The sequence below is a fragment of the Neopelma chrysocephalum genome, unplaced genomic scaffold, assembly GCF_003984885.1.
Source record: "Neopelma chrysocephalum unplaced genomic scaffold, ASM398488v2 Primary Assembly neopelma1_98, whole genome shotgun sequence".
Classification (NCBI taxonomy): Eukaryota; Metazoa; Chordata; class Aves; order Passeriformes; family Pipridae; genus Neopelma; species Neopelma chrysocephalum.
The window spans coordinates 4,238,752-4,264,694 of record NW_020897761.1 but is presented as its reverse complement, the minus strand read 5'-3'; the positions used below and the strand labels follow the sequence as shown (position 1 = coordinate 4,264,694).

The 25,943-nt window shown below is 40.4% G+C and overlaps 1 protein-coding gene across 5 annotated transcripts in view; it reads right to left on the bottom strand.

Moving 5' to 3' along the window:
• MTA1 (metastasis associated 1) overlaps nucleotides 1-25,943 on the bottom strand; it is a 76,181-nt gene that overhangs the window by 16,837 nt on the left and 33,401 nt on the right. For 3 of the 5 annotated variants that reach the window (XM_027694632.1, XM_027694633.1, XM_027694636.1), the window contains exons 8-17: nucleotides 25,321-25,420; nucleotides 23,975-24,163; nucleotides 22,751-22,825; nucleotides 15,982-16,040; nucleotides 9,102-9,217; nucleotides 8,077-8,228; nucleotides 6,260-6,449; nucleotides 5,784-5,873; nucleotides 3,722-3,874; nucleotides 2,938-2,973 (exon numbers count right to left, since the gene is read on the bottom strand). In XM_027694632.1, coding sequence (XP_027550433.1) covers nucleotides 2,938-2,973; nucleotides 3,722-3,874; nucleotides 5,784-5,873; nucleotides 6,260-6,449; nucleotides 8,077-8,228; nucleotides 9,102-9,217; nucleotides 15,982-16,040; nucleotides 22,751-22,825; nucleotides 23,975-24,163; nucleotides 25,321-25,420 — 1,160 coding nt within the window. Of the gene's footprint in view, nucleotides 1-2,937; nucleotides 2,974-3,721; nucleotides 3,875-5,783; nucleotides 5,874-6,259; nucleotides 6,450-8,076; nucleotides 8,229-9,101; nucleotides 9,218-15,981; nucleotides 16,041-22,750; nucleotides 22,826-23,974; nucleotides 24,164-25,320; nucleotides 25,421-25,943 lie in introns of those variants that run through there. The other 2 variants (XM_027694634.1, XR_003536100.1) reach the window with 2 other exon arrangements.

The following is a 25,943-nucleotide window of genomic DNA, read 5'->3' as shown; positions in this document are numbered from 1 at the left end:
AGAAAAAAACAAGCAATTAAACAACAAAATTCCAAAGGAAAAACCTGAAGTACTCCTTAAAATTCAGCAATTACCATGCATAAACATGGATCTTAATGATTTACACTTAGCAAAAATACAAGCTGCTACTTGGCTTATTTCCTGCAAATAAATCTCTTGATTATATATTGCTTTACAACCTGGCCATGAGGAAGCCTTACAAACTCATCACATGCCATCAGCTCAGCAACCAGCCATAACTGACAGTGTACATACTTCTCCTCTGATTTTGGAAGTAATAGCCCAGCACCAAAAGGCTTTTATCACCAGCAAAGAGACTTCAGCTAAAGCCCACCACAACAGCTGTCCACTGTCACCTGTCAGAGACTTTGACACGGTGACCTGTCCAAACTGTAAGGTGTCTTGCAGGTGCCAACAACACAGCACAGCAGCAGGAAGCAGAGGAAAAACCTGGATAACCCATACAACATTGCAGTAGGTTAACATCTCCTTGAAAACTATTTCAACATAGGTGGACAGAGTGTCTTCCTGCACCTAAATTTGTGCAGAAATAGTATGTTCAGCCTCTGTGCAGTTGTTGGAACACCAGCTTTTCTTTTCAGTACACTTCTACAGTGACCTAAGCCAGTATGTCACTGTGTATCACTAAGGGGAGAGGAGAAACATAAAAAACAACACAGAAACCCCCACAGTTTCCCATAGTATCTATAGGACCCATGTAAATGCAGAATCTGATCGGTTCTACCAATTCAGTTTACCCCTCATTAATCATTTCCTTCTACTTTAGGTCAGCTATAATCCAAAATTCTGGATAGATGGGTTTATTTCTATCCTTTTATACTAACTCACTCGCTGGCTCCTAAATTCCGGTCAAAAGGCTTCATTACTCTCACTGCCATTTGCCACTTCTTTTGAACAGTTTCAACTCAGGCTCTTCCTCTCCCTCCTGCCAACAGCCCTCCCAGATCAGTAAGCCTATATGGCTCCATTCTCTGCACCATGATCCCACTTCTTGCACGGCACAGGAAACCAGTGTTAGCCATGCTCACCAGCCAGCAAGGCCTACCAGCTCACAGGCAAGGCAACTGGGAACCTGTGCTAAGGGGCACTAACACACAAAATGGGAACAGGACAGACAGAGATCCACCAAACTTCCACCACCTGTTTCTCTGTGCCCAGCAGATCTCGATCCAAGTTCTTTAAACTTTGTTTCTTTGCAAGTGGTTCCCTTCCTTCCCTGTCTTGGCAAAGCTTCCAGCAACCCAGGGTCAGGAAGTATTTCAGATGTCAAAATTGCAGCATGGCAAACATTCTACATTCACAAATAAATATCAACCAACAAGTTTAAGCTGAACTGCTCACAAAAATATTCAGTTAACACTCACTCCCTCAGCAGGTAAACAGATTTTGGGACTGAACTGTATTCTGCTACCAAGCAGTTACAGAGACAAGTATTTCAGTGGCTGGCTGAGAACAGATTGAGCAGGTAAAGCAGCAGGTGCTCAGGGAGATCTCCTGCACAGCTACACACATCTGCTTCAGAGGAACACGTACTCTGAGGAGCCTGAACAGGCACTCCTCCAAAATCTTTTTGCAAACTGCTTCAGCAACAGTTATGACTGAAATGTATCTAATCAAATACATATACGAGCAGTGTTCTGTATCTTGGAACACTAAAATAAAAAACCTCAATTTCCAGAGAATCATCTTGGATTATTAAGTCCAGTGCTCAGTGCAGAGAGAGCCTTCCTGAGAGAAGGATCTGTTCTTCTACTTCCCTCCTTTGGGTCACAACATCTCTGAGCTTCACAAGTGCATCATCTGCTGAGCGACTCAGCAGTCCCTGTGCTGAGGAGGACATTTAGCAGGAGCAGCTGCCATGCCCATAAGCAGGTAGTCACTGGGAGCTGTGGAAATTCAGTGACCTACTCTTCATCTACATCCCTCATTACTGGACAAAGCTTCCAAGGAAGCAAAACTGACCAAGGCAGCAGGGCTTTGTTATTCTTCCCAAAAGACAAGTTACAAAGCACATGAAAACTCAGCAACGTTGTATCAAGGCATAAATTCCCAAAGACAGCCAGACAGTAGAACCACCACTGTCCTCACTGTTGTATTCTCCACATGCACTCACATATGCATGCATGTAAATATTGGTAACCATCCACTGCCTCAGCCATTAATCACGAAGCTCAACATCAGGGCATGCAGTGTTGGCCAGTTCATGGGAACAGGTAAGCTTAAGTTTTTGTGTTTGCCTGTCTCACAATGACACTTGTTTAGCCTAACTATTCAAAATGGGTTTGTTCCATTGAAGTTGGTAAAGTGACATCATGTGTGCATTTCCTGCATTATCACAAATGAAAGCTTCTGAGGTCTATTCAGTACTCAGAACAGATTAATTTTTAACCAGTGGAAATTTGGAAAATAGTTTTCTACTGCCAGCAGAGAACATGCAGAGAGTCTCTCACCAGTGAGACTGTCCACTCTCAGTGGAAAATACAGAGACACTGAGACTTGATGTAAATACTATCTTCTATTTCTTTTGGTCAAAGTGAATTCGAAGTAGTTCAAGATCCACGAAACTTTGTTTTCTTGAAAGACAGTGAAACAACAGCTATTTTCAAACCAACCATCACAGCTGCCAGCAGTTTCACAGAACTGCTAGAAGACTGCTCTGTCAACTGGAGGAATTAGTAATCAATTCTGAACACAGAATTTCGTGTCTTCAGTAGGGTTGTACGACTTGTCGCCTGCACGTGAAAAGCCTGAAAGGTGAGCAGCATAACCATGGGTGAAAGTGGTTACCCAAGGAACACTTAGACATCAACACAGAAGGTGCACACAGACTCATTAGCCACAAAGCACAGACAAGCCAGCAGATGAAACTAAAAATCACTCTCCTAGCATAAGCTGAGCGCAGCTTCAAGGTCTTACCCCTGCTAGGCATCAACAGGCGCTTCTTCATGTTGCCTGATAGAGCACAAGTGAACAGAAAAGAGAAAAACATCACATCAGCAACCTGAACAGCAGCAGTTTTAAAAGTTCTTAATGTTAAAACACAATCAGATATCAAATGTTTGTAATTATATTTCAGATAAGCTACATATAAAGTTAAAATTAAAGGTAAAAATGAAAAAACTCTCTAGCTCTCCCTCCCTGTTGAGTCACTTGCTCCAAGGCAGGAGCAAGTTTACGCCATGCCAGATCTGGCTCCTCTGCCTCCTTCAGCTAAGCAGCAGCCTGCCTTTATTGTGGCCATGCAGCCCCTGGTAGCTTTGCTGAAAGCCAGGTGACCCACACATTAGAGAGCCACCTGGGAACTGCACAGCTACTACCTACAGGTTAAAAAGCTGTAAACCTCAAAAGAAAAAGGAAGCATCACTGGAAAAAGCTATTAAGCTATTCTTTGTACTACTAACTTAAAAACTCAAGTTTCTCCTTCACTATCCCAGTTGCAAGATTGGCCAAGCCAGGCAAAGTTCCACTAGCACAGCGACTTTTGTGTGCATGCACCTCCCAGGCAGTCCACATCGTGTGTCTCACCCAGAAGGAGAACTGGGACAGGTGATTTGTACAACAGGAAAAAATAGCCTCCCTCAAGAATAAGAAACTTGGAATTTATATAAAGGACTATGGGTTTACATCATCTCTTTGTATACCGAAAGGACAGAAGAAAAAGCCTATAGAGACAATATACATTTTGTGGAAAAATATTTACCATCCATTCCATTGTGTTGTTCGTAACTTCTTTTTCCCAGGATAGTTGGGGACCCATTGTTAATGACAGGCGTAAACTTAGCAGGAGTCAAATTGTTGAGAGAACTGGACAAGCTCTTTGCAGGATCTGGTTTCGGAGGACATGGATGAGACTCTGTTGAAAAAGAGCAAAGTGGTGTTTTTTTATTAGCAAAGATACTGGAATTATAAATCTGAAAACACCCTGCAAACTTCCAAGGTGACCAAGTATACCTCCCCTTATATACAAGTGATCTCAGTCAATAATTTTGACTTGAGTTTGCTACTGATACAAAGCATATCCATATATTTAGGAATTCACCGCTACTGAAGATGTTAAAATCAATGTCATTATATCATCCTAAAATAAGATTTGATGACAAAAGCACTTTGTATCTATTTCCATAATACTGTTCTCTGACAATATGGAGTGATTTTGGGGGGTGCTGTATATTAAAAGCCAACTTTGGACAGTCATGAAACACTCCTTAACTCTGGGGAAATTACAGCTTTGCCAGTTTTGCAAGGTTTATAAAAAATAAAATTTCCTAACTAGCCAAACAAATGAAGATCTGAAGACCCACTATAAAGAACCCATGGAGTCTGAATTTAAGCTTTGGGCCAAGGCAGAGATGAAGCACACACTCTTCAACTGAAAAGATTTTGAGAAAGTTACAAGCGGCGGCAAATGGGATCTTCAACTGAGTTTTTTCTCTTCCAGGCCCAACAGCAGAGTAACATATTACTTCAATCCCACTAAGCACAACATCTCCAAAAATACATTCTTGCCAGTCCACCAGCATCCCTCCATTTCTTACCAGTGCATCAGCCTCCTTCCATTTCTATCATTACCTCAGTAATCCAATGGAGCCCTGACACAGTGCAATGAAAACTCAAAATCTACTGCTACATTCTGTACAACTATTAAAAGAACGATTTTATCCAACAGCAAACTTCTCCCTTTATTGGCTTTCTTTTGCTGCACTGCAAGCATCCAAGGGTTCCTCAATCTGCGTATCCCATTAGTTTACAGCAGAAGTACAACACTCAACAGAGAAGCAGTAAATATTTAATACACCCTCAGCCTTACAATATTGCATAAACAAAAATGTTCAAAGAAACCTAAAATCAGCTCCAGTGTTGCTTATCTAAACAAGAAGGCAATCAATTTCCTTGCTAGGCCGGGAGCCTTCAAAGAGCCCCCGTCCAAGCCGGCTTTCTGCGGTTAGACTCGCATTTGGCTGCTGGAACAACCCGGGATATGTCTGCAGGGTATCAACAGCAACCGGCAACACCAGGGAAAACGATTCTGCATTCATCTGGAGTCAGCACTGCCATGTCACGTAGCATCACTCCAGATGCTTCCAGCACCTAAAACTTACACCCAAGTCCTGGATGGAGACATTCAGTACTGTCCCACAGATCAGCTGATGAGGCCCAAGTCCTCTACAAAATTGTAATTAAAAAAAAAAAATAAAAAAAATTCCAAAAAAATGAAGGGGAAGTAAAGAATGGACATATAGTCCCCTTGTCTAGTTTCAGAACAGAACAGCCAGCAACTGAGACACAAGCTGTGGGACACAGTGCTGTTCCAAATCCAAGAGGCTTCTTGGAGGACCCAACTGTATTAACTGCCTCCAGACAGCCCAAAAATTGTAAAAGTGGACAACGGATTGTTCCCAAAACACTATGTTTGTGCCTCTGTTAGCAGCTGGTAACTTGTACCCACATACAACAGAAGCTACAGCAAACACGTTCCTCCCTTCACTTGAAAAAGTTTCTGACACAGCTCAATGAGCTCGGAGTGGACTGTGGAGCCACTAGGTCTGTCAGATTGAGTAGGAAAAGGAAAAAGGACAAGTTATGGGGAAGGTTTTCATGTTTGGTTTTGTTTGGGGGATTTTTTTGTTGGGCTTTTTTTAGTCCAGAATGAGCATCTAAATTTAGAACCAAATGGAAGAACCAGATGGTCAACAGAATTGCCAGGAGGGTGTTTTCTATGGTTGGGGGCTTTTGCATTTGGTGGTGTTTGTTTTTTTTAATACCTAAATACCGGAGTACTGCTTCTAAAGGCTTTCGAACCACTTGCTTTAATAGCAATGGGTTTTCTGATGCCTCAGGTAAACGTGCTGTGCCTGTAAAACACAGAAAAATAATTAGAGGGTAAAGACATTTAGATACCAGAGCAAAACTAAATTAATAACTCCAGTGTCCTGAAAAGGCTTTCCCATTAAAAGAAATTTTACAGGTGGCAAGCATGTCTTGGCAACATGACACAAATGCAGGAGAACAACTCGATGTAACAGCGAACATGAATAAATTAAAACAGACAACTATATGAATTTTCAAAGTTATTTGCCTAGCCCACAATCAGTTAGAAGGTTCTGCGAGTATAGCTAGATTTTGTGAAACCACTAGCTACATGCAAGAGAGCATCTCAACAAGCTGCAACTCAAACTTTACAGGAAAGGAGCCTCAAAGAGCTCCTTTGCAAGGAGGTCCCAACTGCAGCACCACTCACATTCTGCTTTGATTGCTGCACTGTTAATAGGCAGATAGGGATGTCTTGCAGCATGCCAAGGGCGCAAGATATCTCGACATAAACGTCTGGCAATTCTTGTCAGTTTTGTTGTATGGAGATAGAAAGCTTGTCGTGTCTTCATAGCAAACTTGGGACTCCCACTGTTTCGTACTGGCACACCGTGAGGACTCTAAAGAGAAAACAAAATAAAAACTGTTTCTAAAAAAATAATTAGAAAGTATGGTCTTAAAGAAGAGAAAGAATAGCATATAAAATCACTTTCAGCTACTGACTCTCAGACATGAAAACAGAAATGGTATCGCAGATAGAAATACTTTCAGCCCACCTATTCCCCATTTCCCAAATCTTATCGAAAATATTTCAAAGGATAAAATGAAGGTAAACCTTTTCACTTCACGGGGAAGTATTTATTTCTATCCCAAGTTTTAAGGCAGGGATCCAAAGAAGTTACCTGGTGTTATCACATGATGTAGTGTTTATAAAGACAACAGAAAGACTCTGCAACTTTGGGTGCTTAGGGTTGCTCTGGATGCACAATGCAAGCTCCTTATTACAAAACTTTTGTAAGGAGAAGAAAATCAGGAAGGGCTGCGTGATGAAAATATACACCACAAACTCGCTTCCCAAAGCAAACATAACTGCATGCAGGAAAGGTTTTGGCTCAAAATCACAAGAACTATTTTTAATTCTTACTCTGAACTCAACAAATGCACTCACAGATGTCAAATATTGGCTGCACGTAATAAAGAATACTACTGGAAGACACTTAGCAACTACAGAGAGCCTAAGCAGTATCTTCTTCATGTAAAGCAACCAAATCAACCAAAAAAAATAATGCAAGTAGTACGTTGTTATCTCAAACCTATTCCACAGATGGAAAACAGGAAGAAATTTCAGTTTGGGGAGAACAAGGCTTTCCCCTCTCTGACTATTTACATATTTTTTAATTAACAAACAAGAAGCATAAGGCTGATAAAATCTGGCAGTTATCTCAGCAATTAGGAGAAGCCTGGGTAGAGGTTAAACTGAAGAAATGGAAAGGGAATGATAGCAAAGAAAAGGAGAAAGGAAAGAAATTAACTTAAACCCAAAGTTCAGTGTGCACTATCCTCCTGTTCATGTGATGCAGCTACTTTTTCCAACCAGCCCAATGTCTGATGCTTCCAGATTGAACTTCCACAAATTCAAAGAAAAATCCAAGAATTTTGGTTTTCAAATAAAAGAGGAAAAATGAAACAGAAGCAGCTCATACAATGCTTACTCAAACCTACCCAAAAAGGAGGATTATTAAAAAAACCCAGGCTGAAACAGAAAAACAAGATAAGGGATCTCTAAAAAGCCACTAGCTATTTGGGGTATCTAATTTTGAATGTGCCTTGGGAAAGCAAACAGCTTTCAGGAAATAATTAATTCCTTTTTGGGATTTAGAAAAAAAAAAAAAGTCCTCTTCCCCCTACAGCAAAAATCATGGAAACCAAATACCAGAAACACTGGCTGGCATTTCAGTTTTTCCCCATCTCCATTAAGTCATCCCATGCATTTGATGGCTAGTTTGCTAAACAAATGATGTTGTGTTTGTTTTTTTTTTCTCAGGGTAGTACTTGGCAACAAATTACTTCTAGCTGAAGCTGACGTGCCAACTTCTGTAAGACATGAAATACCAAACCCAAGGACAACAATGGAGGCTGAAGGCATTCTTTGGGCTGTTAAATATTTCAGAACAGTGAACAGCTAGTTAGATACCACAACACCCAGCTTTCCAGGTGAGAGTACCAGCCTGCTTCGTGGGTACCTACCAAATTATTGCGGTTTGGTCCTGGTCTCTCCCCATCTAACCGTGTTGGCATTTTCAAGCCACCGTATTTCTTCCAGTAGGTCCAACAGGATGCACAGAGGCGACACTGCATGTTAGGGGGACCCCAAGAATACCACTGGTAAGACTGGGTGGCTAGAGATAACAAAGGTGGAAATTATATATATCCTTACACAGGATCACTTTTCAGAGCTTATTCTCTTTAGAACCATCACAAAAGAAAACCCACACACAGACAGAGCAAAGCTCAAACAGACCTTAAAAAACTGATAATGGCTTCACTGTCATCACCATTGTTAAATATACTTGTGATTTCAGCAGAATCAATTACATTAATTAATCTAAACCCCTTTTAAAACATAAACAGAAAAAAACAACTATTAGGATGGGAAAACTTCCTGCCAATGGAACTGAAGGCTCTCATTTTGGAGGACTGGTAGACAACAACATCTGCAGAGCATAGCAGAGAGGGAAGATTGTCTTCAGGAACTCCCCATACATTAATTTTACAGCTAAAGAAAGTTCAGAATCTGTGACTTGACTTCTCATACAGTCCTACATTCCAGCTCCCCACAAAGAAACACAATCATTAGAACTCTGTATATTAATATCAGGCAGCAGACCAAATATAGGAGTATCACATATTTTGAAATCTAGTAAAAAATGATGAAAAAATTGTCAAATTCACACCTTGGTAATGTAAGTATTCACTCAATAGTTACCCACAACTATGTAGAACATTTACTAACTCCCCCTTTCATACTCCCCCTTTATAATTCTATTTACAAATATAACACCAGTAAGGAAAAAACCAACCAACCAAACGAAAACAGCACCCCGAAAAACCCAACAAAAGCAGATTTGCTTAAAGGCTGCTACATTCAATTCTGCCCCCACATCCCTGCAAAGCCTTGTCTGCCACCCCCACCACAACACAGCTGTTACTTTAAGGTTTACAACACAGCACTCACTCTGCACACACAGCTGCCATGCTGGCACTGCACTTACTGTAACAGCTCTCACAGGCCCGTCCTGCTCCTGCGTTCTGTGTCTGGACTCCAGTACCATTTACCACTCCTGGTTTGACATTATTTACATTGATCTGGTTGGGGTTTGGCTTGTTACTTAAAACACAAAGCAAAAAGAAGGACAAGCATTAATTGAGGCACACGATTTCTTACTTGGCTTTCGAAAGTATGGCCCAAAATGTTTGAAAATTTAAATTTCATTCAACACGTGGTTTCCAGAACCAGCTGTACTTACCAGCAACCTGACTTCCATGAACACACTGCCTCCAATAATATTTAAATAACATCAGTAATGAAAATAATGATAATTGGATGCCATTTACAAGAGTTTAAAACCTTTCAGAAAACAATAAATCAGTGAGGACAGGTAGGTATCTTATTAACTATCCCAGACATGCAAATCTAGGTGAAAAAAAGATCTTACCTACAGGTTCTTAACATGAGGGATATTTTTTACTTAAACCTCCAAAAAGAAGGCTGGGGACTGGAGCAGGAAATGTAGACAGAGAAAGAGCAACCTCTGCTTTATTCAGGGGAATATAACCCTAAACTGCAGTCACAAATGTTTCTATTTTGTCTTACTGCAAAGGTTTGCATCATGTGGCCACAATTCCCACAAGTACATCCAGCACATTATAACAACATCCGAATCACCTCACCTCATCCCTATACCCTCTTTAAAATGCTGATTTCAGGAAAAGAGGAGGAAAAAAAATCCTACTAGCAGGAGCTGAGAATGGAAGGGCAAACAAAACCTTGGCACAGAGAATAATATGGAATAGTACAGAATCTCTGCAAGGGAAGAGGTATCTGAGGCGGAAAATGAGGCATTCAAAAAAATCCTTGGCATGGGTGGGAACAAGAAGGACAGAGTATCAATATTGCACGGACAGGATTTCTGGGGAATGGAGGAAGATGGAAGAAGTCACACACGAAGTTTCAGACAGGAATACACAAGGAGTTATCAAACATGCAAGGACTCCTGGGTGCTGTTAGGACTTCACATTATAGAAGCAACAAAGAGCAGGCAGGCTTTGGAGCCAACTGCTGAACACAACCCCGAACTGCACTGCTGATTACATTTCCCTCATATTCTTTTACCTGAAGACTGCAGGGAGTGGGTATATTCCTTTTATTTCCAACTAATAAATTCCGTGATTTGGAATCCGTTTATTCAAGCAGAAATATCTTTAAATGGCTTCCTGAAAACCCATTTTCTTACACATTAGTTGCACACTGACACAGAAGTCCCAGTGATTTTAGTGACCCGACATACTTATTACGCTTCAGCCTGGCTACTGCTGCAAAAACAGCATTGTGGGAATACAGCCAAAATAATTTCTTTCTAATGGGGTATCAGTATTAGGTTTCACATTCTCAGCAATGACCCCTGAAAGCAAAGGAGTTCCAAGTGCTATAATTCTGAAGACAACTGTCCCTTCTAGCTCCAGAACAAACCCAAATGCCGCTGGAAAGCTGACACTGCCCTGGAAGCCAGAAGGTCACCCTTCTTATCAAAAAATGTCAAATCGGGTCCTGAGATACACAGCTCAGGAAAGCTCCATTTCTATAGAGACAAAATAGGTTCTGCTGTGAATGAACTACAGGAACCACACACATGTTGCATAAGGAGGCAAGAGAGTGTTTGTCCAGTCGAGGAAAAACTTCTGATAGTGTTCTCATTGTAAAGCTCAGGGCCTTTCTGCAGCAGAGAAAGCTCAGGAGGCCAAGTGGCACAGGAACACTGTAAGTAGCTTCAGCAGCACATACACAGCCCAAAAGCAGCACAGGAGGCGAAGAAAAAGGCATTCAGATTAATTAACAAGCTTGATAAGGTTTTCATCTCCCTTTGCTTATTAATTCACCCAGCTCTTACAAAGACTAAAGTGTTTCAGAGTGCTTATCAGAATGGCACGAAGTTCTGACACCACAGATGGCAGGAGATCTGCAGGCACGTTTAACAAAGGGGCAGTTGAAAGAGGGTACATTCACACACTACTTTGCTCTGGGATGTCACTATAGTAACCTGCAGCAAAAGAACTTTTGCCAATGATTCACTAGCAAACTCCATGTGCAAACATTACCAAAGACACTGCAAAACAAACAGCCCTCACAGATGAACACTGTTACAAGTGGCATTGCTCGACAGAGCAGAAGACTGAAGTAAAGAAAATTAAGGCTTTATGGCTTAACATCAGGCATGTTGCTTCCCTTCTAAACCTTGGATTTATCCTCCAAAAGGGCAGTAAAAGAGTCTGAAATCCATCAGTAAATCCCAACAAAGCACATTCAAAGAACTGAGATCAGAAAGGAGGGTGATGGCCTGACTCCACTGTCCTCTCTACAACCATTACCAAGCTTGTATTTAAACACAAGTGGAAGGGATGCCCAGGTGAAAGCTGATCACCAAACCATGTTGATCAGCAGGACTAACATCCTGTAGTTGTGCCAAACTTCAGGATTTTGAAACACTACAAGTAATGAAGCTGCAGCAAGCACCAGAAACTGTCCTGCTCCAAAGCTAAGGTCAAGTTTCAAAGTGGCAGTAATAATAAAATTCAGGTAGATAATGTTTTCATCATATGAGAAGCAAAAAGCTTGTAATTGTTGATGATATGTTAATTAAACTTGTTTGATATAACCAAAGCCTGCTACAGCTATTAACAAGAGAATCGGATGAGTAAGCGGATGAATCATTAAGCAATTAATGAAGCTGAAGAGAAAGATGCAAATAAGGTAATGAGAATACTGATGGTGTGGCAAACTACCATTTCTAGTTCTTATATCAGGAATGGAACTCTTAAACAGGTTACAGTTGTGAAGGTGCAGCGAGTTATGCTAGAACAGGGACCATGAAGTGCAGCCTTCTGGACTGTATTCTGCATAAGATCAGTCTCAACTGAAGAGATTAAGGCAATAAAGCACATGCAGAAAGAAGGCACTGGAAGCCTGTCAACATGGACTGAAGCTCGTGCCCCAAAAAAACCCAACCTGAAGATTATCCTGAACCCCACAGGAGACTGAAATCACTTCACTAGATGACTGGCTAGCATTTGACCCACAGCACAGTGGTAAAATTTTTGTTGTTACAAATAATTATAAACTTAATACCACCCGGTGAATGTTTCCTGTTATTAAAGGAATCATCTGTGCTAAATGCACCAGAACAATTAAGAAATAAAGCCTCAGTAATAAAAACAATTCAAAATCCTTTGTAAGGTGCATTTATGCCATTTACCTCCAGGTAAATGCAAGTGTCTGGATTCCTTATCCAGGCAACAGAGAGATGAGCTCTTCTCACAACTCTCCAGGCTCCTGGAAATACCCACTTCTAAGAACAGGTCTAATGACCCCTATACACAATGCTTTTTGAAGAGGAGCTTTCTCCAACAAAATGTTGAAGATCGCCATTTTAACTAGCACAGCTCAGAAGAAAGAGCAGTGTTACACCTTTAAGTTTTCCATGCTGCAATAGACCTCTGCACAATGAAACAGGGAAGGAAAAAAAGTCTTGCTCCTCGAGCAGAGGACAACCAAGAAACAAAGAATTATCTTCTCTGACCTATTCCTCCAGTTTCCCTATTGGCTTCACAAAAGGGGCACAGCAGGGAGAACAGTATTTCCCTGCTTCACATGTCTTTGCGAGGCAGCGTTTGCAGCTTGTCAAAGCGCTTTGAGATTCTCAGATAAAATACTGTAAATAGAATGTATTAATTTACATTTACAGATGTACAGTTAAAATTCATGTTTTACATCAATACATTTTGGAGACTAAACATTGTATGGAGCAGTTCATTCTTCCCTTTCTGTTCTTACCCCTTCTGATATCACTTAGATCAAAGCAAAAGAGAGAAAAGCCACACAAAATTGGATGTCTCAGCCTCCATGACTTCAGATGTCCTAATCCCAAAAAGCACCAGCTACACAACCACACTGCCATCAAAAAGAAGTACGTACATAGGATGCCTGTAAGATTAATAAACCCGAAATGTGACTTCCACAACAGCCTGAAGGGTACGTTTGGGTACACACTAGAAGGAGAAAGAGACAGAGACTACACCTGCATGAAGAAAGGTCTCCAAGCCCTGCATTCACATTGGAGGGTGGCAGAATGAGGTATGTGAGAAGGTGGAATCTCTTTGTGCATTCAGGCTGCTGCTGCTGCTTTAACACCACTCCCACTGACAGAGACAGTGCTACAGAAAACAACTAAACCATTTTTTTCAGTAATTCCTAAATGCAGAACTTAAATGGTTTTATACTTTTTCCTTTCACCAGGAAAGCACATTAGTGCTTTTCAACCAAAGGGCTGCGCCACAAAGCCGTATACACAGGCATTTGGTTCAGTCATGTCAACTACAAATGTCTGTCCCAAAACCAGGGTTATTCTTGGAAGAGGTACATAAATGTTTGTCCAATCTAGGACAGAAGTGTTTTTTCTAAGATGTTGGTTTAGGACTCGATAACCTCACATCAATTACCTGTATGACTCTCCACGCTTCAGTTACCTGCATTAATAAATTTGGGGCACAGCCTCAAGTCAAAAAATACCAACTCTAATGCTTCACACAGAGCTGTTATTTTTCATTGTATAACACGTATGTGACCCTTGAAGACAGCTTCTATTCTTTTTCTTATTATTTTCCTCCTCTCTCCTAGATTTGCTTATTAACATCACAACAAGAGTCCTATCAATGGAAGACAGCCAGAGACAAAAAAAAGATAAAACTGTTTAAGTCTGATATCCTTTGGGGTCTCTCCCTGCCAACAATTCTACACCAGCTAGTGCTGGAATAGGTTTCAGGCAATCAGCTGATTTGCTTCTGCATAGGTCTTGTGACAGCCTACATCAAGTAATTTATTTTCGAGGTGACAAGTGAATCATTATGGTTCAAGCCTTGAAACAGGAATGGGCTCAGTAACACGATAAGGACAAATCAATAACATTGATATTTAGATCCCTACACTGTGTATTGCTATTACAAGCCAAGAAAATAATCTTCTTCTAGGTATGTGTGCACTACCTATGTGCCAGACCTCGTACTGAAACCTGAGTGGAAATAATCCAAAAGCTTAGAAATACTTAGTTGTTGCCACATTTGGAGGTATTAACAGCAAAAAAGCAGCAGAAATGGTTCATGTAGCATTTAATAAATCACATACACAACTGCTACTTTTCCTGATAGGCATGAAAGGAGATTGAAGAAGGAGGAAAATGTGATCCCCGTTTCATCAATTAAACAATATGTAAGTTAAGGTATAACACTCACAGAATCAACCATAACTGGAAATCAGAGCCAGAGACAAAAAGAGTCAGAGACGTGGGTAGAGACAGAAATCTTTTCCTGAAGCAGGGAGGTAAGCTGCTGATTTTATTGTATTCTCTAGATAGGAACAACAATTACCTTGCTGAGGTACAGTGCTGAGGGATAAGACACCACTCCAGACAGCCATTATCGAATGAGCACCACAACCTTTCAAACACAAAGCCCTACCTACATACATTATAATCCAAGAGCAGCAGCAGGACTACCAGGCTCTCTTGTCTGCAATATCCTTTTGCATCTGGAGTCTAAATTACATTGCCTTTTGCTTTATGAGCTTATCACATTGTGAATTCATGTTTAATTTGAGGTCCAGTGTCCCTCTGCAGAGTAAGAGCATCCACAGAAAGCAATACTGTTGAAAAACTGCATGACAAGAAATCTATTTGGTTTCACTCTGAATATTACACCTCATTTTTAGAAAATTCACCTGAGAGGTATTGACATATTTCAAAGCAAAAAAGAAATCCTCTATTTTCAGAAGAAATAAGGGACTGTCTTGCAAGTTAAATATATAAAAATTAGTTTTGTCTAAAGTAGCAGAACAGATGGTAGAAGTTCATAAATATTTAAAAGGAGACAGCATAAAAGAGTAAAGGAGATATTGGGGATAATACACAAGGGAACATAGCTAGGAGTGAAAGTTGAAAAGAGAAAGGGCAGAGTAGACTAGAAGTTCTGCATTATAGCAACTGTTGATTGGCTATGCAGAGGAAATGCAATAGAAAACATTTTACTATGACTTTTGTTTTAAAATGCATATACATGCATTATATATTAAGAATGATATGTCATTATATATAATATATACTCTGTATAGTATGTATTTTAATATATTACTTTTTACAGAGAGAGAGAAATTTTTATATAAAAAAATTACATTAGAGAACAACCATGCATTGGTGATCCATTGCTGACAAGAATTAAGAAAACCAGAAATTACTGAGCAGTTAAGTAGCTACCCTTTTGTTTGTGACTGTGAACTTGTCAGCAAGCCCCCAACGCCTAGTCCATATAAAAATAAAAAATTAGAAGTTAAGTAACGGTCGCTTCAGGATGGGAATGTTATACAGGATGAAGGAAGTCAGCAACAGGACAGCACCACATCCTAAGCAGGAAAGCCCCACAGGGGCCTCTGCTGCCCATGGAGGAAATACCCTGTGTCCCACAGTGGAAGGTCAGCATGTGGAACCAGCTTCAACACTCATAAGCAGCAGTGCAAGCACAGAGGGAGGAGCTGTTTTGTTCCAGCCAGCTCTGAAACACCAAGGCTATTGTGTTTTCTTCCACAGGGCACCTAGTTTATCAGTATCAGAGTGGTCAGCATTAACTCAGCAAAAATCAAAAGGAATTCAAGCATCAGCTGAAGGTTGGTTATACTGGTATCCTAATTTAATAGTTCTCTGATGTGTTTGTTCAACTATGTCCCTCATTATGCAAATAAAGCAAATATATAATACTGGCAGGCCATGGAAACTGCTACACCAGTCCCTCTACAATGAGATAGGAAACAAAACAATACAAAAAGATACTTACTAGTTGGGTATATACACTTGTTTTAGCTTGCTTTCTGCTTCTGCTGCTTTCAATCGTTTCTTTAAATAGAAAGAACAGAAAAAAGAAAACAGAATTAAAAAAAAAAAATAAAAGCTATTTTACCTGAGAGTCAAGTAATACACTTATAAAAACTTTAGCAGTTCTTAACATTTACCTTTTACTGAGCAACTACCACTAAACCTTTTTCCAACAAGAAAATATCCACCCAAGACAATTGTGGGCATCAAATGACTATGTACACAGCTTTTCAAAAAAGTCAGAGATGCCAAGCTACTATTAATAAGGACAAACTTTTCATTCCCATTCACTTCAACATGAACTGTTCCCCCCACAACCGTTTTTTAAATTTTTTATTTCTCCTGCAGAGGAAGATCTGACACATCAGTCAGTGTTGATTCTTCATGACAACATTCAGCAATTGGACAGTAACAGGTATAGAAATGCACCCTCTCCATCACAGTTCCTGAACAGCTGCAGCAATTCAAAGAGTTTCAAGGAAGACTTTTGTGTTGATACCTCTGAACTTCCGAGGCCTAAGTGACACAGAAGATTTTATTTAAGCATTAAGAAGGCCAAGAGCTCCTTTTATAACTCAAACCTTCACCATTTAAAAAGTAAGAGAGACACTGAGGTTCAAGTTTGCTCTTTATTACATCTGCAAAATAAATTTAGGGTGAGCCTCTGAAGGTTTCTAGTCCAACCCTCTGTTCAAAGCTGGTAAGAGTGGCCTGCATAAAGCCACAACAATGTTTTCCAGGCAAACAAGCAGCATTGTGATATTCCAGACAAACAGGTTAGCTTAGCATTTGCTAAGCAGCAGCCTCAAGGCACAGTCTAGGAAAATAATTGTAAAGCTGAAGTCAGTATCTTCATAGAAGCAGGAAGTGCCAGAAAATGTAATAACATTGAAGAGTGTGTCACTGAGGAAACGGACAAACATAAAAATCCTTTTTACAGGGACACCTTGGACACACAAAAATGATGAAGTAAATGTTTCCTGTAAGCATAAAGCTTTGATCAGGACAGTTTTGAACAACAGTTTTTCCATATGACAATCTGATAGCTCCTCACCAAAGCTCTCCAGGCTCCTAAAGAATTCCCCTCTTCCCTTTTCCTGCAAATAACAGTCGACCTATCTTAGAAATCAAAGAATTAAGCTGTCAGATAACAGAGCAAGGACCGAGAAAACAGAACTTCTGAAAGTCTTCCTGGGACTAAGAGTACACCTTAAGAGAGCTGCACTCTCTCTGGTTGACTCCCTTCTGCTGGTGTAGGCCAGTTTCCAAGATTGCTTCTGTTAAACCTCACCTAGGACAGGAACTGCTGCCTGAAAACCGACCTCAAGAAAAACCTAATGAAGACTTTGTGGAAACAGTCCTTATCAATCCTATAAACTTGGAGGAACCAACATTTTGCTGGCAATCAGTAACGGAACTAAGGAGTTCTCCCTTTGAATACAAACTACAAATTCAAGTTGAAGGTTTTCAAGCTACCCTACCTGAGCATTTTTATGTAAGAAACAAAAGCACCCAATGAGAGGCCTCAAAAAGTACTGTGATAATGGTTCTCCAAACAGCATCAGAAATCCTCCTCTACCTTCCAGAGAGACACTACACAAAAAACCCCATCCTTTAACAAAATGCATGCTTTTCTGCTCAGGAACTGGAGGTTGTTCCACCCACAGCCTCAACTGAAAAGGAGGACTTGATGCTCCAGGCACAGACTGCTGTGGGCAGTTACATCAGCAGATGAACAGCCATAGAGCTCATCTCCCCAGGAAATACCTGGAAACCCAATATCAGATACTGATTAACAGCTTAAAATACTGCTTGATGAACAGTACAAGAAACCAATTTCCTTGAGACCTAAGCAAGAAATTCAGAAAACTTACACTGGCAGAGAACTGCTGTTTTTTTAAATTTCTAGACTGTGAGAGGGAAAAGCTGCAGTTTTCTTGACAACATCTCCCATTATGTTAAGACAGTGTTGGAAATATATGAATGCAAGAGCTTCACTTAAGCATGCAGCATTATCAGCAGCTGAAATATTCTACTGTCCACAGTGTAAAGTCATTTGCCTTGGGGACATGGTTAATTTAGGGTATTAAGCAGCATTCTTGTAAACAGGTGATGAATGTTAACCTCATACCACAGATTTCCTTTGTTACTGATGATCCTGGCATGAGCTCTGAGCTAACAACTGCCATAGATCACTGGACCTTGCAACACCCTCCTCTCCTACAGCTGCCTGGGGATCAGCACAATGTACAACACGCAGCATACGCCCCTTACTACAAATAGTATACAAGGAAAATTGAAGGTTTCCAGAAGGTACCACAATGTCCTGGATAAGAAGAGGTTTTGCACTAAGTACCTGCAGCTGTGGGCAATCAATAGACCAGATATGATGAGTTTCCTATTTCCTGACAGTGGCCAATTCCAGAAGGTACAAAAGAAGGGGGCCTGAGATGCAGTCATGCACAATTTCAGAATAATCCCTTCCCTGAGAGAGTGCTTTGCTAGGTCCTTTGCCAGTTATTAATTGATCTGTGCCTGAAGCATATTTACACTATAAATTCTTAATGCTGTCTGATGTAGTTATGAATGTCCTCACCCGCAGGAAAAACCCTAAACATTTGTAACTTTTTCTAGTAGTTTGGCCTAAAATAAATCTTTTCTCTTTCAGTTATTTATATACACACATCTTAAGAGGATATACTTATTTACCTCATCATATTTTCCCCATCTATAAAAGGAAGATATTACCAACTTGTCTATCCCCTGGGGACCAAGGGATTAAAGTACTAAGCACTGTACATTCAAGTTGGTGCAAACATCTATCCTTTATATATCCTCTCCCTAGATTTGATATCTTTCACTCTATCCACTGGGCTTGAAAGAGTTTTATAACACATGACGTATGAGAGCAAATGTTTGTGGTTCTTTTCTAAAGAGTGAATCATTTATAAAGGGGAAATAACAGAAGAAAACCAGGAACGTTGGGGATACTTCAACATTCACAATGCAAGAATTGGGTTGGTAGACAGCACAGGGATGCCTCAAACATCCTCAAATATTAAGCCTTTATTATTTTATGATAGGGAAAATAAATTGCATTTTCTGGATTTAGAGGAGAACTTTCATACTGCTTATTTTTTTTCAAACCTCTGAACATAAAAATGTTGTATATACAAGGGTGGATGGGGAGATGGGACAGAAAAGGGAGTTAGTCTGTGATGCACTTGGGAGAAATATTTCCAGCTGCTTGTGCTCCACCAACACATCTCAGAACTGAGGGGTGGTACCTACAGTTTCTGGCAGTTTTGGCAAGCAAGTGACAGAGTTCCACAATACTGCAGTTTTAACAGGAGTTGTTGGGGGATAAAATATCCTACGGACGTGGAAAAACATTTCATTGATGTTATTTCTACATTGCTACACACAGGACTTCATGAAGGCTGGTACATTAAGACATCACTCCCAGCCCTCAGCTAGGTACAAAGCAGGCTTGGTTTCCTTAATAAGGATGTTTCCTATCTGCATCAAGACTGTCCCAGAGCTCCCTACCTCACTGACTCAAACATAATGGCACTTTCTCCAGTATCTTCCCAATACTATACATACCTTAAAACCGATTTTCTCTGTCTATTCCTCCTAATGGCACTTTTCTAATGGCACTTCCACATAAGAAATAGAACAGTGGAAACTCATAGTATTTGACCTTCCTCTTGAAGTTACCTGCTCCTCAGACACAAATAAAATGCAAGAAGTAAAGCCTTTCACTCTCAGAAAGCATATGACTAATTCCAAGTCATCTGCCACCTCCACAGAGTTCTTCTCAACCTATGAAAAGTTAAATGTTTTAAAGTTTTCAGGACTTCCCCTCATGATATGCAAAACAGTAGAAGCATTTACAAATATTTTTTAAAAAAATCACTCTGGAATTCACAACTAGGTAAGAACCTCTACATTGAATGAAAATGTAGCCAGACATCACATCAACTCAGAGAGCTTTCAAATCACTGAAGGAAGCCAACAAACAGCAGATAAATTGGTCATGCCATTTCAAATCTTTCTGAGTCAGAAATATATGATCTTGTGAATTGAACACAAGAAATCTGTCCCAAGAAAAGAATGCATTCAAAGGGGACCCGGGATACTGAATTTGGAATGCATCACACTCATTTTCTTCAGAACAACTCTGAAAGGGTGTCTTTGACAGGACAGCTCTTGGGATCACTTTGGACAGGCGTTCAGGAGCCTACATTAAACCACAAATTCTGTGTTGACATTGCAGTAGAATTACTCCTTCTAGCAGTTCTGTTCTTGGAGGGTCAGTCCTTCCCTTGAAACGACTGAACTCCTGATTATGCTGGTAATCTTCAAAAGCATGGGGTAAAAGAAAAATTACTGGATAAGAAATCCAAGTGCATGCTCCAAAAGAAGTCAATTTGCACGTATCTCAATCTTGTGAGTGTCCTACTCACAAGACAAGGAAGTGCTGCATTAAGCCCTTCCATCTTAGGTACACCAAGCATGAGTACACTTTATTGTTCAGTTCTCAGAACGGGCCTTCTGTTGAAGGCAACTCAAAATGTCCCTTCCTCAGAGGCAAGAAACAGATAGATTCTACTTCAGGATTATAGCAGTGCTTTCTCATGCCAAGAAACTGTCAAGGGAAACACAGAAGGATGTAAACAGCTCCCAAGTAACTGTTGCTTTTTCATCCAAGCAGGCAATTGGTTGGTGAGAAAAATCTTTATTCCTATGTTTTGTAACTCACAGAAACAGACAGTTTAAATGGACTTTTAGTCTTCATTCAAAGATTCTATAGGAATAAGCAAGTTATCAATACTTTTATTAAAGACAATAACATACAGACTTGAAATATAATTTAATCATCTTCTTGGAAAGAGGGAAGTGGAAGTGTAACAACTTGAGATCCACACTTTTCATATCCTTACTTTGCATATTTTCAATATCTTATGTACACAAATGCTATTAGCCCCCAAACCATTTTGTGGTAATAGACCAAGGGAAGATTCTGCATAGATCAAACATGATGAAGAAACAGATGGAATAAGTGGCAACAGATGTGCTTTGCCAAAGATTTTGCACTCATCAAGTAGAATATAAATGTAATACACCATTATTTCAACTACAATTTCCTATGCTTTCTTTGTGGTTACATATTGATAGCCCTTTCAAGTTTTTTTATAAATGTTTCATGGTATTATTTGCTCGTACAAGCCAGGAATTTGAGATGAGGTCTTCAGCTCAGTTCAGATTTAATTGATGTGGTATCTCTGCATTGCAACTTCAACCAGTTCAGCTTATACTCACTCATACTGTCTCCTAAGTGCAGAGTCTCTAATTGGAAGTTTTCCCCAAATCCCTGGTAGACTCCTGGGCAGTAGATGTAAGGTACCATATAACCATGATAGAAAACCCAGTGCACAGGAATAGAGCAAAATAGTACAAGAAAATGTAAGTTTGTTGTGTTTTTTAATTGATGCAAGAACAAATAAAGTATTTTGCACACCTATCCCTTCTGCAGTTTTCCTTATGTAATGACAAACCTTATGGAAGAGGAAAAAGCAATGGGGAAGGAAAGACCATGCCTTCATTTCTCCAGAACCATTTTTCCCCACCATGCCAGCTTCCATCACCATCCCACTTTCCTACCACCCATTTCCTTGCCAGAAGGAAAAGTTTCAAAGAATGAACTTGGGAAAATATTAGAGTGAGGATGCCATTAATAATTTTATTAAAAGTAAAGTCTTTTTTTTTGTATCAGTTATGTTTCTTGTTTGTCCTGAGGACCCCTCTATAATTTAAACAGTGTCCTGACCAGAAAGAAAATGGTAAAAATCACATTACAAAACAAGGTGCCCAAATATTAGCACATGGCAAACATTGGTCAATGCCTCAGGCATCTAGTCTTTACCCCAGGCTGAATTTCCAAGGAAGCATGTTAAGGCAAGGTATTTTCATTAACTCCACTTTTTCTGATACTTCAAATAGATGCCTCAGCTTAAGGCTGATAATTATAATGAAAACTCCATTTTAAATTTCTCCCTTCTTTTACTTGATTTTCCTAATAAATATTGTAAGTAGTTTTCAGCAACTGACACTCTGCAACATTTTGCATGTTGCTTCCATTGTGCTTTCTTTATTTCAGGAACCAACCAGCCTTCATATTTAAACACGTAGAGATAAAAATGATTGTAAACACCAGTCAAAGTTGATTCTCAAGTATAACGTGTCTGGGAATTTGAGCCCTCAACACTTCCCAGACAAACACTTCACTTGCAGAGCTTACATGGGGGAGCCTCGTGCATCTGCCATCAAAGTCATTGGCAGGAGCAGTGGAGAATCAACAGTGGGTGCCTCTTGTACAGCAGCTGACCCCCCCCAAAAAAGTCAATGAAGTTAATGCTGACCTTGAACTCTACAGGCAGAGAGTAACTGCACTGCCTTCCTCTGCTGAATTCCAAAACAGACATTGGAAAGCTCCAAACAAACAGGGTAGCAGCAAACATGAAAACAATGTACTCCTGCCACTCCTACCTGTTTGTATCTACAGAACAGCTGATGAGTTTAGTGACAGGAGATCGTTCCGATCATAACAGAACCCACCTAATGGAAAGGCTGAACCCCAAGAGGGAGAATAAAGCAACAAGGCTCAGTTTCACAGGCAAGAAAAGCAACTTTGGTTAGAATGAAAGAGGTGATTCTGACTCTCTTACCTGCTGAACGTATCTGTCTGTAGTTTTCCACATATAGTAATATTCTATTATGCTTGTTAAGGACTTCCATGGGAGCTAGGGACACAAAGGAAAAGCAGCAGTCATCGAAGGGAGCTGGCACACAGACTCACAAATTCACAGGATTCCTCTCACTGACAGTTTGTAGCAGAATCCTGCAACTACTAACTCTCCTCATAAAAAAAATAGAAGACAAGTCAGTGTCTGAATCTCCCAAGGACATTAGATGCACATGGGACATATGTTAAATTAAATGCCCTTTCAAAAACATAGTTTTCAGTGTATAAGTGGAGCAGGTTACAGGTAGATCTTCATGCTGCACTGGCTCCACAGTAAACCATTCAAGAGAGGCACAATGTGGAAGGGAGCCCACAGGCTCAGACTCTCTCTGAGAAGAAGAGACTCAAGCAAGAGCCACAACTACAGTATCACAGTTCCAATTTACTTGGCTTCAGTGGAGCTGGCCTATTAAAAAAAACAAACAAACAAAAAAACCCACCAAAACACAAAACCAAAACAAACTAACAGAATCGTGCTCTGCCAGCTCTGTTCTCTGCATGAGAAGCACAAGGATTTCAGCAGGATCGCAGAGTGTTGTGCTATTTTCAAGTCCCTCTGCCTAAAAGATTAGAGCATTGGACAAGCAACACTGAAACTACTTATTTTGTTCCAGAGAACTCAGTCAGTGACACAGTGAAACTTGGCTCTCCTTACAGCGCTCCATTCAATCCACAGGCTGAGCACCTAGCATGGAGCTCTGGCCAAACTACAGGACACTTCCCTGGGATGTCCAGGATTCCTTTTGAAAACTTTCAAAGGCCCTTTCTGAAATGACATTGTAAGAGTGACTACATTTTCATGTTTCAGAAGGCCCAGTACTTACTCTCCTTCAAACACAAATTAATCTAGAGCAGCTCGGCTGTCACAACACTTTCCTAAATCCTCCCTCAGCTGTAGTGGAGCAGATGATTCTAAATTAACATCTCTAAAGGAAAAGCAATCATCTGTGATTTGAAATTCTGACTGTACAACAGGCTGTCATCAGTATGAGGTCTGCCTTTCCCCACTTTACAGCAAGACACATGCTCTAGTTCAAAGCCCTCTTCTTCAACACGAGGAAAAACAACACAGTTTAGACAAGCTGCAAACCAGCTCTGTCACTGATCAGAACCGGTCACCACAGGGGCCCTTGCTTTATATACTTACAAAATCTTGCTGAATGTCAGTGAAATCTTTTCCATATTTTTCTAGTGCTTCCTCGAAGAGGTTTGCCTCTGAAGCAGACCACTCCTCCATCTCATCTCTGCACAGGACCGGCCCACCTTGTGGCACAAGCGCAGAGATTGCCTTGGAAATGTCGTAGACATTTTTGTGCAAAGTGTCCATAGCATGGAACTACGTGGTTGCAAAGGAGAAAGAGAATTGTAAGGACAAGCATCTGGGGGGGAAAATGCTTAGCAGTTAAACAGCAATGACAAATGCTGCACCAAGATTTGAGAGTGCAGTATTCTATACCCCAAACAAAGTCAGTAAAAACTGTTCCAACCTCAGACTCGCTGCAATTGTCAGTGTACAAGTCTAACATTCACTGGCAGTAGTGGGGGGTGTGGAATACAAGCCCTTGTGTATCAATAATTCCTACTCAGCACCACTACTGCAGCAATACTGTTAGTTAGGGATAGACCCACTCCCCCAAAGACTGAGCAGCCCTGCTAACTACCATTCCACATATGGGGCATGAAGACAGAGGTCCAAGGGCGTTTTCTCATAGACTGGGCCATGCACCTTCATCATATGAAAAATAAGAGTAGCAACATGCACATACAGTTCCCCCCAAAGGCCAGAAGCCCCCCAAAAGATTTAAGTTGCACATCACAGCTGAGTAGGAAAATAGAATGACTCTCAGGAGCAATTACTCCTCAGAAAGCTGAGCAACTTGTGATTTACAAGGGCTGAGAACAAGCTGCGAGGGAGGAATTGATATGAGTAAATCCATAAATCTCAAATTTTCTCTTTCCTTGATCTACTCAGCAACATTTACAACTATAAAATGTTAACAATAATACCACTTCTCGAGTATTCTAAAATGGAGCTCAAAGAGAACAACTGGATCCACTGGCATTTCTTATCTGACCACAAGCTTTTCCCCTAGACAATCTTGCCCAAGGATGCCAGTGACAGTCTGGTGGTGGGGAAATGATGAGGAGTGGCACTCTGGCACACAGGCAGACAATCATTTGCATTCTTCTCAAGGCAGCTACCAAGCCCATGCAAGAGATGGGCTGTAAAGCATGTCATCAGAATATTTTAATAAAACTAAAAAACAACAATAAAAAAACTCACAGAACTATCCATGACGGATCATAGGAGGCCCAAGGCCAGAAAAAGTTACTTCATCTGTAACTAAAGGATTCCTTTACAAAGACAGGGTCTGCTTCACAGCAGGCCACAATTACAATCCATCTGCCCCTCTCTCTTTGCCAACTGTTGTTGCTGAGGTGAATATTTTGCATCTCTCACAAACTTAAGGTCCTCTTAAAAAAAAATCTCACCAGCGTGATGTCCCTGGAGGCTGCTGCAGCACTCATGTGCAAACTTGGCTGTCTGACAGAACTACTGCAATCCAGCGCTCGGGCAAACGTACCAACAGACCTGAAAGAAATTAAACACAGCACTAACTTTGCATGCAAACCCAGCACAAATATAAACACCCAACCAACGCTTTCTGAGATGAGCAGACTTCATTTCTCAGTTACAAGAGGATGTGATTTGGTGCTCATTGTGAGCCAGAGACCATTCTCTTCGATGTGGTTTGTTATTATCAACACTTTACTTAATTCATATGACCAAAGAGGTTTAGGTATAGGAGAGGAAACAGAGAAAGACTGAAGGATCACCAACAGGGAGTTCTGACCTGCTCTCTTATCCCTTATCTCTCATAGACTTAAGCTATAAAAGGAACTGAGCACAAGCAAGCTTTATGAATGGCAATAGTCTCTTCCACGATCGCAAGAGCAGTGCTGCATTGTCTGAAGGTATAGAGGCAGATGCCAAAACCATACAGGAAAAAGCAGTAATGCAAACATTTTTCTAAAGGTTTCAGTGACATTAAAAACAATATTTATTTTACAACTTAATATTATACAATATTTATTATAAAGCCTGCATAAACAGC